This window comes from Lithobates pipiens, unplaced genomic scaffold (assembly GCF_037356315.1).
Source record: "Lithobates pipiens isolate NorthernLeopardFrog02 unplaced genomic scaffold, aLitPip1_a1.2 Scaffold_22, whole genome shotgun sequence".
In the NCBI taxonomy this organism is placed as follows: Eukaryota; Metazoa; Chordata; class Amphibia; order Anura; family Ranidae; genus Lithobates; species Lithobates pipiens.
In genome coordinates, this window is record NW_027507784.1 from 115,792,681 (window position 1) to 115,809,118 (window position 16,438).

A 16,438-nucleotide genomic window follows, 5' to 3' on the forward strand; every position below is an offset into this window, starting at 1 on the left:
GGATTCCATAAATGAAAATTCATCTTAAGTGTAGCCAAATATGATTTGTGGTCCCTTTCAAGTCTGTTTATAATTGTGGAGCATGTGGAATAGATGTGCCATAAATCGAACCGCTGAGCAGTGTTTTTACTTTTGCGCATTTTGGATGTGAAGTGCTATCGGCTGCTTTTGATTGTCTTGATATTGTATTATTTTGCATTGTAATATTAAAAACCCACTCATTCACAAATCAACAAGTTAAAAAAGTGTTTTTAAGAGGTCATCTGAGGTTCACTAAGAGATGGTAAGGAGGGGAGTATTTTGTACCTTACAAATGGGGGTTATACTGGAGGATAGAAAAAATTGTAATGTCGGCACATTACATTATCAGTATTACATAAGTACGTAAGTAAACTAAATGTAGTTTTACAATTAAACCTAGCCCCAATAGGAAATATTGCCAAATTATCAGAGAAAGAACCAACAAGCAGTGTTGTTTCACCAGAACAACCATGACCAATCATGTACAAACCATGACATTGGAAGGTGGAGGAGAACAACCCTAAGGAAGGAGACCAGCAACAACACTATGGAGAAGGAAGGTGGAGGATAGGAGAAACACTATGGAGAGGGGAGGCGGAGGAGAAGAGCAACACTGTGTGGAATGAGGAGGTGGAAAAGAGGAGTGTCAGTTTGGATGAGGCAGGTGGAGGAGAGGAGTGACAGTTCAGAGAGGGGAGGAGAGTACCATTAGCATGGTAGAGGAGAGGTGGAGTAGCACCACCATGGTAGAGTTGAGAAGAAAATAATAACCACCACTATGGTAGGAGGAGGAGAGGAATTGTACTATGAAGACAGATGGTGAAGAATAGCATTATGTAGAGGGGAGGCAAAAGAGCTGTCTGATGCTATGAACAAGGAAAGCAAAGACGTTGAGTGGTGCTATTGAAGGTGGAGGAGATTTGCAGCATTATGGGGAGGGGAGGAGGAAAAATCTTTACATTATTATAGATTACCAAATTTCTATAACCTTTTTCTACAATTAACGGTGTGATCGTCAGTAGACATAATACATTCCATTCAAGAATTATACCACACTGTGTCACTGGACATATTCCTGGCATCTTCCTTACCATTGTTTCACAAGTAAAAAAATAATAAAAAAAGGAAAAAAAAACATTTCACAAGTATAACACATATATGCTGCGGTAGGATGGGTCAGCTTTCAAGCCCAACTGTTGCATTTCTGAGTCAGTGAGGCTCTGTGCTGAGACCATGCCCACAGGACACTGACCAAATGGTCACCAACCTCTGTATGTGATCAGGAGCTAGTGGGACATGCTCCAGATCATGTGACTGCTGTGACTCCCAAATCATGTGATCGCGAAACCGCCTCCTGGCATTAAAACCCACTTAAAGGCAGCAAGGGCTTAAAGTATTTGTAAACCCAATCGCTAAAATCGCCTATGAAATTTAACATGTTATAACAATTCCAAAAGTCTTTTTGAAACCCACCTGGTTAAATGGGGTGTATGTGTGTTGTCAGGGAACTATTGTAAAGAGTTTGCAGATCTTATTTAGAAAAAGAAAGCAACTGTTTGATACATGTTTTTTTACATTATTACATGTACTTTAAGCAAGACACAACTCCTAAATAAATTAATAGGATGAACCCTTTTCTGTTGAGTAGCATACAGAATAAATCCCTTATGATTGATGCCCAAAAGAGAGCTCATGTATATTGGTACCATCAGGCAGGAAGCGCTTGTGAAGATTTCCCATTTAGTTTTAATGGTTTCCTGTTTGAAGCAACCACTACACCAGAGGGAGGTGAAGCTATGACAAACATCTCTGTCTATGTATCATCTATGTAAAATACACAATGGAGTCTATTTATTCAGCTTTTTCACCCAAAATGTACACAGTGAAAATGGGAATCTTGGATGCAACATTAATAATGTGCATCTTGCTTGAGAACATTAATAAATAGACCCTCTATGATATAAAACTATGATAAAAGATATATATATATATATATATATATATATATATATATATATATATATTGTAGACATGTCACTGGAGAAGTGATCGAGGGGGTGTACATCTCACCTAGGTTGCGACAGAGTGTGAGATGGTAAATCCAGGATGGATCAGTTTCTCAGCAGCGATATGCTGCTGAGTTGTTATTTAATCTTGCCGGGCCTGGGTTTATATGGAATGGCAGGTAGGTTTGGTAGAGGGACCTGTCATTCCACATCCCCCGATCCAGTTCTGGGTTTGGGATCAGGTGAGCTTTGATCCTAATTAGCCTGGGAAGGTAAAGGCTCTGCAAGGCCTGCAGGTGATTGCTCCCAGCCAGGGAATGAACAGCCTGTATGTTGAAGGAAGCTGCAAGCACAGACACTGCTGGAGCTAAAACCCACCCTGCGATATCCAGACGAAAAGACGCTGTCTTTATAAATGTCAGATAGGTGAGAAGAACCTGTTAGTAAGCGCCCAGCCGGGCTAGGTCTTTTGTTTATTTTGTTGTACTTAGAAAGCACGGTGTTGCTGTATGTTTTGTTTGCTGGACTGTTTGTACCACGAATAAACGCCAAGATCTGCTTCATATATTCCAAGTCTGCTGTGAACTGTGTCCAAACACACCCTACCCCGGGAAGATCCCTTACAATTGGTGGAGAATGCGGGCAAACAGACGGTTGCTAGGGGCAACGGTGTGGACAGACTTGGCTACAGCTGCTTATGTCCTGGGTGAAAGCTGCATCTAAACTCCAAGAACAGTCCAGCAACATGGAGGAGATGCTGAAGCAGTTTATGCAAGTGAGTTTGCAACAACAGCAGGCTCAAACAGAGGCCAATAGACGACATGAACAGTCCATGGCTGAACAACAGCAGATGATCGCTGCACAACAGCAGGCTCAGACAGAGGCCAATAAACGACATGAACAGTCCATGGCTGCACAACAGCAGATGATGGCTGCACAACAACAACTTCTCGAGCACCTGATAGCAAATCGAGAGGCGCCTGTGGTTGCTAATCCACCCACAGTGGAGGGAGCCGCTCCAGAAATTTTTTTTTTTGGGAGAAGGACTGTGCAGAAAGCGCTGCAAAAGATGACTGCTGAGGACGATGTTGAGGCCTTTCTAACAATATTTGAGCGCGTGGCTGAGCGAGAGAAGTTACCAGCCGCTGAATGGGCAGAGGTAATTGCGCCCTATTTAACAGGTGAACCTCAAAAGGCCTACTATGACCTCAGTGAGCAAGAGGTCAAGGACTATACTCGGCTAAAAGCGGAGATACTTGCCCGACTAGGAGTTACTACTGCGGTCCGTGCCCGGAGGGTACGCAACTGGAGCTACAGTCTGGACCAATCAGCGAGGTCCCAGATGTATGACCTAATCCATTTGGCAAGAAAGTGGTTGGAGCCAGACACTTCTACTCCTGCACAAATCCTAGAGAAGATCGTGATGGATCGCTACCTCCGAGCACTTCCTACTGACCTGCAACGCTGGGTGGGACAAGGTGATCCTAAGGATGCAAACGAACTTGTCAACCTTGTGGAGAGGTTCCAGGCGACTGAGGACTACCTCCGTGATGTTCCTGCAGCATCTTCACCTCCCCGGAGCGCCAGACCTGTGCCGTCAGCTGGTAAGAGACTTCCATCTATTGGGGGAGTGTGGAGGGCTGCTGATGGAGGGATAAGGGCTCAAGTGGTGTCTCAGGGACAAAAGACTGGTGATGGTCCCGGGTGGCTAAGGGGCTCTAAAAAGGACTCCTTGCCAAGGAGACCAGCCCCTATCCAGTGTTGGAGATGCCATGAGGCGGGACACGTGTCTGCCCATTGCCCTCTTACCTCTGAACCCATGGAATGTGACGCTAGCCGGCGCCAGTCGCTATTTGCGGAACCATCTTGTGCTGCAGTTCCTGGACTAGAGACTGAACCGCAAATCTGCAACATCACAATCAATGACTTTCCTGTTAAAGCGTTAATGGACTCAGGAAGCCTTGTAACCTTGGTGCATGCTAGCCTGGTGGCTGGGGACTTAGAGCCTAACAAGCATATGAGTGTTGTGTGCATACATGGTGATACAAAAGTGTACCCTATAGTGCGGGCTAAAGTCGGGACTAAACAAGGCACCGTACAATATGAAGTGGGTGTGGTTAAAAACCTCATGCATGATGTAATATTGGGCCGCGATTTTCCGTTATTCTGGGCTCTCTGGGAAAAAGGAGAAATCCCCAAAAGGAGTGAGGATACCTCTAAGGAGGTTGCCTTGTCCGCTGTGAATGATAAAAGTATGCAGGATGAAAATGATTGTTTTCCTTTGCAGGTCCTGGTTGGGGAGGAGGATCCTCCCACTGAGCAAAATATACTAGACTTAGAGGTGTCTAGGGATAATTTTGGGGCTGCACAATTACAGGACCCCACTCTCAAAAATGCGAGAGAGCAGGTTACTGTTATGAATGGGGTACCTCAGGAACCAGATGCTGAAAAAAGATTTCCACATTTTTCGGTGACTAATGATCTTTTCTATAGAGTCAATAAGATTAAGGATGAGATTGTGGAACAGCTTCTGGTACCTAAGCCGTACCGGCGTCAGGTGCTTGACATGGCTCATAACCATGTTCTTGGGGGACACTTGGGGACTGACAAAACGAGAGAGAGGGTTCTCCAGAGATTTTTTTGGCCGGCCATATATGATGACATTAAAAAATACTGTGAGTCGTGCCCCACATGTCAGGTTAATGCCCCAGTGTCTCATTTTCGCAGTCCTTTGGTTTCGCTCCCTATTATAGAGGTGCCTTTTGAGCGTATTGCCATGGATTTAGTGGGTCCCATTGTAAAGTCAGCTAGAGGACACCAGTATATTTTGGTAGTCATGGATTATGCGACCCGCTATCCTGAGGCTGTACCCTTAAGAAACACTGCATCTAAAACAATTGCACGTGAGTTGTTTTATATGTTCTCTAGGACTGGGATCCCCAAAGAAATCCTAACTGACCAAGGTACGCCATTTATGTCGAAAGTAATGAAGGAGTTATGCAAACTATTTAAAATCTCACACATCCGTACCTCTGTATACCACCCCCAGACGGACGGATTGGTGGAGAGATTTAATAAAACTTTGAAACATATGTTGAAGAAAGTGGTGGAAAAAGATGGTCGTGACTGGGATCATTTATTACCCTACCTCATGTTTGCTATTAGGGAAGTGCCCCAAGCGTCCACCGGGTTCTCACCATTCGAGTTGGTCTATGGTCGTCACCCTAGGGGTCTACTGGACATCGCAAAAGAGACATGGGAGAATGAGTCCACCCCATACAAGAGTGTTATTGAACATGTAGCACAAATGCAGGACCGTATAGCCACTGTAATGCCCCTCGTAAGGGAACACCTCCAGAGGGCTCAAGAGGCCCAAAGTAGGATTTACAACCGGTCCGCAAGAATCAGGACATTCAACCCAGGCGATAGGGTCCTTATACTAGTCCCCACTGTTGAGAGTAAATTCTTGGCGAAGTGGCAAGGTCCTTATGAAATTGTTGAAAAGATCAGTGAGGTGAACTACAAGGTGCACCAACCAGGTAGAAGGAAGCCTTTCCAAGTTTATCACATAAACTTGATCAAGCCCTGGAAAGACAGGGAATCCTTGGTGGCGACAAATACTGTTAATAATTTGTCACAACCAATCCCTCCAGTCAAGGTAGGTGATACTCTATCAGTGTCACAGAAACAGGAGGCTCAGGAATTTCTACAGAAAAACAAAAACAAGTTCTCTGACCTCCCAGGGCGTACACACCTCATCCATCATCACATTGAAACTGAGCCTAGAAGCAGAGTAAACCTTAAGCCCTATAGGATACCGGAGGCACGTAGGGAAGCCGTATCTGCCGAGGTAAAACGTATGCTTGCTCTGGGGGTAATTGAGGTGTCCCAGAGTGAATGGTCCAGCCCAATTGTGCTAATCCCAAAGCCCAATGGAACTTGGAGGTTCTGTAACGATTTCAGAAAGTTGAATGAGATCTCCAAGTTCGATGCGTATCCTATGCCCAGGGTAGATGAGTTAATTGAGAAGTTGGGTAACGCCAGGTACATAACCACCCTCGATCTCACAAAGGGCTACTGGCAGATTCCACTGTCTGCTGAGGCTAAAGAGAAAACGGCATTCTCTACCCCTGATGGACTATTCCAGTATGTAGTGATGCCATTCGGGTTACATGGAGCGCCTGCAACCTTCCAGAGGTTGATGGACTTAATTCTGCGACCACATCGTGATTACTCAGCTGCCTACCTCGATGATGTGGTCATTTTTAGCCCTGTTTGGGAAAGTCACCTCTGTAAGGTACAGGCCGTGTTGGATGCCATAAGTGATGCGGGGTTGACCATAAATGCCGAGAAGTGTGCTCTAGCCCTAGAAGAGGCCAAATATCTGGGCTACATTATTGGGAGAGGGTTGATTAAGCCACAGCTAAATAAGATTGAGGCAATACAGAATTGGCCTAGACCCCTGACAAGGAAACAGGTTAGAGCTTTCCTGGGTATTACGGGGTATTACCGTAGATTTGTGCCGAACTTTGCCTCAGTTGCTGCTCCACTAACTGACTTGACAAAGGGCGGAAAGACAGCAATGGTCACGTGGACCCCAGAGGCCGAGAAGGCTTTCCAAAGCCTTAAGTCTGCCTTGTGCCAACCACCTGTGTTAATCACCCCCGATTTCAGGCGAGAATTTCTGGTCCAGACAGATGCCTCTAACACAGGCTTAGGTGCAGTACTCTCACAAGTAGTGAATGGTGAGGAGCATCCAGTGACGTACTTGAGTAGGAAACTAACCCCGGCCGAGAAAAATTATGCCATTGTGGAGCGAGAATGTTTGGCAGTAAAGTGGGCTCTAGAAGCTTTAAAGTATTACTTGCTAGGCAGGAAATTCAAGTTGGTGACAGACCATGCCCCCCTAACATGGATGAAGTTAAACAAGGAGAGAAATGCAAGAGTGACTAGATGGTTTCTGTCCCTACAAAACTTTAATTTCACTGTGGAACACAGGCCAGGGAAATTACAGGCAAATGCTGATGCATTGTCAAGGGTAAGTTGTCTGTGGGGACAAAAGGCTCAGCCCTCCGGTCTGAAAAAGAGGGGGGGGATATGTAGACATGTCACTGGAGAAGTGATCGAGGGGGTGTACATCTCACCTAGGTTGCGACAGAGTGTGAGATGGTAAATCCAGGATGGATCAGTTTCTCAGCAGCGATATGCTGCTGAGTTGTTATTTAATCTTGCCGGGCCTGGGTTTATATGGAATGGCAGGTAGGTTTGGTAGAGGGACCTGTCATTCCACATCCCCCGATCCAGTTCTGGGTTTGGGATCAGGTGAGCTTTGATCCTAATTAGCCTGGGAAGGTAAAGGCTCTGCAAGGCCTGCAGGTGATTGCTCCCAGCCAGGGAATGAACAGCCTGTATGTTGAAGGAAGCTGCAAGCACAGACACTGCTGGAGCTAAAACCCACCCTGCGATATCCAGACGAAAAGACGCTGTCTTTATAAATGTCAGATAGGTGAGAAGAACCTGTTAGTAAGCGCCCAGCCGGGCTAGGTCTTTTGTTTATTTTGTTGTACTTAGAAAGCACGGTGTTGCTGTATGTTTTGTTTGCTGGACTGTTTGTACCACGAATAAACGCCAAGATCTGCTTCATATATTCCAAGTCTGCTGTGAACTGTGTCCAAACACACCCTACCCCGGGAAGATCCCTTACAATATATATATATATATATATATATATTTTTTATTAATTCGGGAAATTACAAACATTGTATTTTATAGGCATTTAAATAACTTATTTCTTCCCACTCAGGTGAACAAAACGGAGTAAAGTGTGGACGGACATGTATCGTGGACCAGGAAGATCAATGGCTGGGTGTCAGCTTGTCTAGACAACAGACAACAGATGGACAACTACTGGTTAGTGTCGATATGCAATAGAATTTTAGAATATGTATTAGCTGTAATAAAGTGGAAAGAAAAGCTAAAATAACCCACGCTTAAAATGTTGGCTCCCCACTGCTCTTATATATGCTGCATGTCATTCGTAAGAAATCTCAGTGTATATACCTTTTTTTTATTCTTCTGAGTGATCATGTGACTGAAAAGCTTCAGTTTTTCTGTGTAGATTTGTAAGCCAACAACAGAGCTGAATCACGGAGCGTCGTGACGTCGCCCACTGTCATTCGATGGTGCTGAGGTCATAGAAAATAAATGCTCTAAGTAATTATCCTGGGTCTTGATGTTGCCTTAATATATTGGTTAATAAATAGTCTGTGAGAAACACGTTGCAGATATGGTGCATGTATGCTGCCTAGCAGCTGTCCAAGCTCTTCAAAGGCAGAGGACAGATATCTGAACAGCCATAACTCTTGACATGTTATGATCAAGCTACCACTTACAACAAGTGTATGTATGAATGCGAGTTAGAATGTAAGATCATTGAGGGTAGGGACTAATGTCATTGTATAATATACACTATACAGTATTGCTAAAAGTATTGGGACTCCTGCCTTTACACACACACAAACTTTAATGGCATACCAGTCTTAGTCCGTAGGGTTCAATATTGAGTTGGCCCAACCTTTCCAGCTATAAAAGCTTCAACTCTTCTGGGAAGACACTGATGTTAAATGAGAAGACCTGGCTCACAGTCTCCATTCATCCTAAAGGTGTTCTATCGGGGTGATGTCAGGACTCTGTGCAGGCCAGTCAAGTTCCTCCACCCTGAATAATTTAGTGGAGGTGGCTTATGGTATGGGGCAGTTTTTCAGGGTTTGGGCTTGGCCCATTAGTTCCAGTGAAGGGAACTCTTAAGGCTTCAGCATATCAAGACATTTTTGACAATTTCTTGCTCCCAACTCTGTGGGAACAGTTTGGGGATGGCCTCCTTCCTGTTCCAACATGACCGTGCACCAGTGCACAAAGCAAAGTCCATAAAGACATGGATGAGCGATAGAACGTCTTTGGGATGAATTAGAGCAGAGACTGTGAGCCAAGCCTTCTTGCCCAGCATCAGTATCTGACCTCACAAATGAGCTTCTGGAAGAATGGTCAAACATTCCCATAGACACACTCCTAAACCTTGTGGACAGAAGAGTTGAAGCTGTTATAGCTGCAAAGGTCATGGATGAGCGAGCTTGGGGTAGAGGAACTTGACTGGCCTGTCCAGGCCTCAACCCAATCAAGCACCTTTGGGATCAACTGGAGCCAGCCCTTCTCATCTAATATCAGTGCCTGACAAATCCACTTCTGGAAGAATGGTCAAATATTCCCATAGACATACTCCTAAACCTTATGGACAGCCTTTCCTGGAAGAAGGGATATCTGCAAAGAGTGGATCAACTCAATATTGAACACTACAGACTAAAAGTGGGATGCTGTTAAAAATGTGTGTGTAAAGGCGTTCCAATACTTTTGGCAATATAGTGTATATGTAAAGTGCTGTGTAAATTGTTTGCGCTATATAAATACCTGTAATAAATAAATAAATAAATACATTTCCTAATCAACAGATCTAGGAAACAGGAAATAGTGTACGTATTTCGGTAACATAGAGATTCCTTTAACTTCCCTCACATATTTGTGTAATTTTGTCTGGATCTTATAAGTGTTTTTTTTTTTTTTATAGGTTTGTGGTCATAGATGGAAAAATGTCCATTATGAAAAATCCCACAAGCTGCCGCATGGAATATGCTATAAAATACCTGCAAATTTGCGCACAGACTTACAGAACAAAATATGTCCATGTTATAGAGGTATGTGAAGTCCAATAGACTGTTGAATGATAGATTGATAGCATGCCTGTAAATTAATGAAAAGCTTCACCGCTAAAATCTTACCTGGTTAATAGGGATGAGCTGAACACCCCCCCCCGGTTCGGTTCGCACCAGAACTTTCGAACGGACCCCAAATTCGTACGAACGTTAGAACCCCGTTGAAGTCTATGGGACTCGAACGTTTGAAATGAAAAGTGTTCATTTTAACGGCTAATATGCAAGATACTGTCCTAAAAAGGGTTTGGGGACCTGACTCCTGCCCCAGGGGACATGGGTCAATGCAAAAAAACTTTTAAAAACGGCTGTTTTGGCGGGAGCACTGATTTTAATGACGATTAAAATGAAAAAAAATGTGAAATATTCCTTTAAATATCGTGCCTGGGGGGTGTCTGTAGTATGCCTGTGAAGTGCCACGTGTTTCCCGTGTTTAGAACAGTCCCTGCACAAAATGACATTTAACGGAAATAACGTCATTTAAAGCTGCTTGCGGTTTTAATGTTATATCTGGTTCCTGCAATATGGTTGAAAATAACTGAGAAAAATGGCATGGGTAGCCCTCCCTGCCCATTACCAGCCCCTTTGGGTCTTGTACGCATATTAAGGGGAACCCCGTACCCATATTAAAAAAAGGAAATACGTGTGGCCCCCAGGCCCTATATACTCAGAACAGCAGTATACAGGCGGTGCAAACAAGACAGGGACTGTGTAGGTTTGTTGTGTTAAGTTGAATCTGTTTGTAATTTTCAACTGGTACATTTTTAAAGTGTAGCTCCAGTCAAAAAAACAATTTTTAAGCTTTTTGGAAAACATAGGGAAGGGTTATAACCCCCTGTATAATTTGTTTTGCCGTCCGTCTTTTTCAGAGCACGCAGACAGCACGCACAATCTCCTACCCCTGACTGCAAGCTCTATTTAAAACGAGCAAGATAGTTAGCTATATAGGTGGATATAGCGGTGTATACTGCGTTCAGAGCACGCAGACGGCACGCACAATCTCCTAACACTGACTGAAAGCTCTATTTAAAACTAGCAAGATATTTAGCTATATAGGTGGATATAGCGGTGTATACTGCGTTCAGAGCACGCAGACAGCATGCACAATCTCCTAACACTGACTGACAGCTCTATTTAAAACGAGCAAGATATTTAGCTATATAGGTGGATATAGCGGTGTATACTGGGTTCAGAGCACGCAGACAGCACGCACAATCTCCTAACACTGACTGAAAGCTCTATTATAAAAGATAGATATATCGCTAGATATATAGATGACTATAGCGGTGTATACTGCGGTCAGGGCATGCAGACAACAACCACTACAGAAGAGCAAGAACGAAAAATCAGCCGATACACAGTGCATGCTTGGCCAATCATAAGCCAGCAATGCACTGCGCCATCACTGCGCCATCGCAGTGCATTGTGGGCCGTGAGTGCCACACGAATTTGGTGCGAACGGCCCATAACGTTCGAAATTCGCCGAACGGGCGAACAGCCGATGTTCGAGTCGAACGTATGTTCGACTCAAACACGAAGCTCATCCCTACTGGTTAACCTGCAGCTTGCCAAACCAGTGCTGGTCCACCCACAGTCAGACAATTATGGTTGTAGGGGGCGCTATAAATCTGATCACACTCTAGCTGCAACAATATTAAAGTGCAAAGCTAAACAATACATATAATAATCATGACATAAGTGCAAATAGACAATATAGTGAATATTTACCTTTTGTTTAATCACACACATAGGTTGGACTTGATGGACTTGTGTCTTGTTTCGACCTCACCTAATATGTAACCATGTAACTATTTCATCAAAACAAAAGTCCATATATTGATTGTGATACGACATCAATCTTTACACCGTCACCAATGGAAAAACTTCACATAAATCATCCAGTGGCTGTGAGTGAAATGCCTATTCACCAGACCACCATGACCTCTTTAACTAAAAAGAAGGTCAATATAGGCTGTGTTTTGTGGGTCAGAGATCTTTCTGATGCACCATTATGGATATAGCCTGGAACCTTGTTTGTATCCACCACAGTTGCCCATTAAAAAACAGATAAACATGGGACCATAGTGTAAAACCATTTAATAAAATATTGATTAAAAAAGATAAAGCCAAATGGTTACATTAGTTGGTGCCATAGCCTGGCACTGAGGATAATAGCGTGTGTCACCAGGCAAATGGGTAATGCAGCCACTCAGCTTCTGCTTGTGGGGCCGGCGTGCGTTCCACCACTGTAGTGTTCATAAACCGGAAGTGGCTGGAAATGACGTGACCAGAATGCGCCTCGACGTACGTTTAGTTTTACAATGTCAAGGAAGCGTCCCGGTCACTAGGTAGAATATGTTTTATACCCTTAAGGTTAAGGCTTCTTTGACAAAAGCTGAACTTTTGTTGAGAGAATTTCATCCAGTTTCTCAGTAGCTAGCCAAAATTTGCCCAGTGTATGGCCAGCTTTACTCTCCATCATTTTAAATATGGATTGCATGGCAGTAGTTAATATCTATCTAAACCCCAAAACAAAAATTGTAATATATTAAAATTGTTATATATTACTAACCAGCCCTTGTATGAGGTGGCTGCATTTGTTTTCTCTGAATATGCTTTTTATCATTATTACTTTACTTGGTAGTCTTGAAAATAACACATTTGTGGTCCTTGCATGACTATGTCACTTCACCATATCCATGGAATCAGCCATGGTTGTCATCTGGATTTTAAAGTAGTTGCAAACCCTCAGATATACCCAGTGATGTGACTGGTCTCAGATGATACATAGAGATTAAACAAATCTCCCTACATAAGTTTTACTTTTATATCTGCTGTCTTCAACTTTCTATACTCTTTGGAAAGTGCAGATTGTATTAGAAATCTCTCTTCCTCTTGCAGCAGTGAGAGTGGAGTCTGGGCTTACACTGTGTGAAGGCTGATTGGAGGAAAAGCAATCTCCCTCTAAGCTCCCTCCCGACACAAATTTTAAACTCATGTTATCTCATGTGTTGGAGAACTTGTCAGAAGTTACACATACTGATAGCAGATGAACAGAGCACCAGAAAGAAACAGCACTTAGAACTTTGGAGGTAGATAAGTAAACACTGTGCTTAGGTCAAATTTCATGAATGGAGTTTACAACCATTTTAAACATGCCTGCGTTTCTGCATCTCCATTACATGCAGGTTGGTGTGATTAGTAGTTTACAGCACATTACTATCAGGTTATGACAGTCTTAAGCTGGCTACACATTATACAACTTTTATACCCTTTTTTTTGTAGAACTTTCCTTTAGAGTTACCAAAAATAAGTAATATAAGGTCAAACCTAAACACTGTATGCAATCAGGCAGGCTCTTGCACTACATAGTTGAAGGTAAATCTAAAGGAAATTGAACAAAACAAATCAGCCAGCTTTGCCTGTAAAATTATGCCTTTCAGCGCTGCTCTGTCAGTGCCTCCTGCTGGTCACAGGCACTTCCATCTTCTCTTGGTCCTCCTTCTGGGTTCAGGCTGTTTGGCCGCTTAAATGGCTGGGCCACAATGACGTAACTTCTGCACATGTGCACAGGCACAACACTGATGGGTTCTGTAAATGTATGCTGAGCTGCGTATATTTCTGCTGACGGACAGGGAGAAGCATGTATGATGGAGGACACCATTAGGGTTTTTTTTTTTAGTTAAATTCCACTTTAAAGCCCAGTTGAGGTTTAACAGCTCATCTATTTATTACATGTATTTATATAGCACCAGCAATTTATGCAGCACTTTACATATACTATATATTGTACATTCATATCAGTCCCAGGCCCTCCAGGAGCTTACAATCTAAAGTCCCTAACTCACAGTCATACATACACATACTAGAGCCAGTTTGGACAGGAGAACATGCTAACTTCATGCAAGTAACACCTTTTTATCTCTTTATAATCCTGTAGCCCTGTTTAATCTGTAAAGTTTTTAACCTCAGTGATTGCTTCTGGACCCCAAATTTTAGTGCTCTGTACTGGCAGAGCTGAGTAACAGCTACACCCCTTATTACAAGCTTGTTCACTTGGACTTGTATTGTAGAGAAGGGTTTAATGTGTCTGTTGAATTACAGAGTGCACTTGGCACTAAGTATGGTGACAATTGAACAGCACAGTCATAATTATACACCATGCACAGTTACTGTAGCAGAAGCAAGATTAGAAAAATGGAGGTTGTTGGTGCAACGCCTTACTGACTGAACATTTATTTCTGTGACTTCAATATTTAAGTCAGCGTTGGTCCTACAATCTCTTCCTTTTCCAGTGGCTCTACTGAAGAACCAACAACCATTCCTCACGATTGTATGTTTTGTGGGTTTTGGTCTGTTTGGTTTAAATTGTCAGAGCAAGTAGGTAGGGGATCCTGATAACCTTGGTCTGTTCTGTGGTTGCATACATTCCCACCATACATTGGGGTAATATGGTTGTCACAGAAGCTAGCTGAGCCTGTGATTGATTTCCTGTACTGTTGACCTTATGATTGTGGCAAACCCCCACTTGAAACAAGCTCAACAGTGTTGTTATTTACTTGGTCTTTTTTTAATAATCTGGCCATATGGCTTTTGTTCTCTGCAACGTCACAGGAAGAAGGGTGGTTGGGTCTCTTTGTTGCTTATTTTCTAAGGTCATAAAGGTTATAATAGCAATGCTGAAATCTGAGTTTGCCAAACAAATACTCTACATATTTTCCTTAGTGTTGAATTAAACATTTAAAGTAGTTGCATGTATTGTAAAAAAATGCATTTGATATTTTTGCTTCCTTTTGTTAGATTATGCTAAAACGTTTGCTGAATATTATGGTTCATGTCAAGCTGGCATCTCCAGCTTCTACCTCGAGGTAAGACTTGTGGAGTTTTAATTTATTTGCTACTTTTTCAATTCCATTTAACCTAGCTTGACAAGAATGTATGTATAAGATTCTAATGGCAATGATACATCTTTTGTTTTATGATTTATACAGTTTTAGGCATGGCTAAATTTAGTAGAGGAATTTGGAATCCCCTATTGGCCTAAATTGTAATCAGGTGAACTAGAAATTTGCCATAGGTCATACATTGGTCAACCAGGTAGTACATGGATAAACGATGACCTAATTTTAGCAGCCCATGGCATGCTCATTGGATTTGAATGTCTAGGGGCTAGTTCAGAAGAACTGGAGGAAAATATGTGGGCCCAAGAGCTAGGTGCTGTCCATACCAACTGATGAGGTTTAATTTCAAAGGAAAAAAATATTTTGGGCAATAGTGTATTTTTTTAATAGTTACTAAATGTCCTTCGGGGAGATAAGGTTTGTAGTTAACTTATGATTTGTTTTCCAACTAAAGGTATTGTGTGTGGTCTTCATTAGAACACAAAGACTTGTGGGCATAGTTTTAAACAGTGAATGAGAAATGTACCCTGGTTTATACATGGGTAACAGTTCCTGTGGGCTAAGAGGTGTCATCTTTATAAAATGGCAGTAAAACCATCACTTACTGTGCTACAATGGATTGAAGGGGTAATTTCCAATGACACCAGGACCTCCACCTCTCGTTCTGACTGTGATGATGATTTTCAGCTTAGTACCTGCTTGTATTATGCCTAATACTGTACAGTGATATATCCTCCTAGTATGCATCGTTTCAAAATTGGAAACAAACCAGGAGAATCATGCAACCTGATTCAGTTGATGATTTTATAATTCTTTCACAATTAGTTTTTACTTACTCTTTAAAGTGGACCTTCAGTCATTTTTCCAACTTCTCATCTATTAAATCTTCTACTCTTGTTGTTTTAACTTTGGAGAGTAAAACATTTTTTTTGTCTGCCAGTAAATATATATATACAGCCCAAGGAGCAATAGAAAGAAGCATTGGTTCAACAAAACATAGCAAACACCCAATAGAGAAGGCACCACATCCCAGAAATATTACAGGAGTAAAAAGAAGAGAAAAGGGAAGGGATTTTCACAGTGAAACAATAAATTGAATTATGACATACTTGTTAAACAGAATATAAGATTGTATATCAAATGTTTATTGAAATCAAAGTTAAAATTCATTAACATTCAATTAATGAAATATACAAAGATATAAAAACTTCGGTGGTCACAATATATAAAACAGTGGTTTTGTCGTCAGACACACATTATGATAATGATGATAACTTTGATTTCAATAAACATTTGATATACAATCTTATATTCTGTTTAACAAGTATGTCATAATTCAATTTATTGTTGCACCATGAAAATCCCTTCCCTTTTCTCTTCTTTTTACTCATATATACAGCCCACTTTCTGTTTTTTTTCTGGTCATTAGCCTAGGCTTATGACATCATGCACAGCTCTCTCTCTCTCAATCTCGTTAGAGTTCGCCAGGAAGGGAGGGGGGATAAGTCATAAGAGGACCAATGAGGGCTGCAGAGATGGAGGCATGCCTCTGTGTGTCTGTGTAAATCCAGTAAGTGAACAGGCAGCAGCTTCAGCTGTTCACAGTTAAAATGGTTGCAGCCAGTCTCAATGGAGGGAGATTTCTGCAGTATATTCGGCAAGTACAGAATCACAATATATATATAATATTAGTTGTAATAGTAACATGCAAAGTGGTTGGAGGGAAGCTTCAGACAGGCAAAGAGGT

General features: G+C 42.3%; 1 protein-coding gene across 1 annotated transcript in view; it reads left to right on the plus strand.

The window, feature by feature from the left end:
- Positions 1 to 16,438, plus strand: part of ITGA4 (integrin subunit alpha 4) — a 222,425-nt gene that overhangs the window by 61,895 nt on the left and 144,092 nt on the right. The window contains exons 3-5 of the mRNA XM_077448120.1: positions 7,831 to 7,937; positions 9,649 to 9,775; positions 14,591 to 14,658. Coding sequence (XP_077304246.1) covers positions 7,831 to 7,937; positions 9,649 to 9,775; positions 14,591 to 14,658 — 302 coding nt within the window. The remainder of the gene's footprint in view (positions 1 to 7,830; positions 7,938 to 9,648; positions 9,776 to 14,590; positions 14,659 to 16,438) is intronic.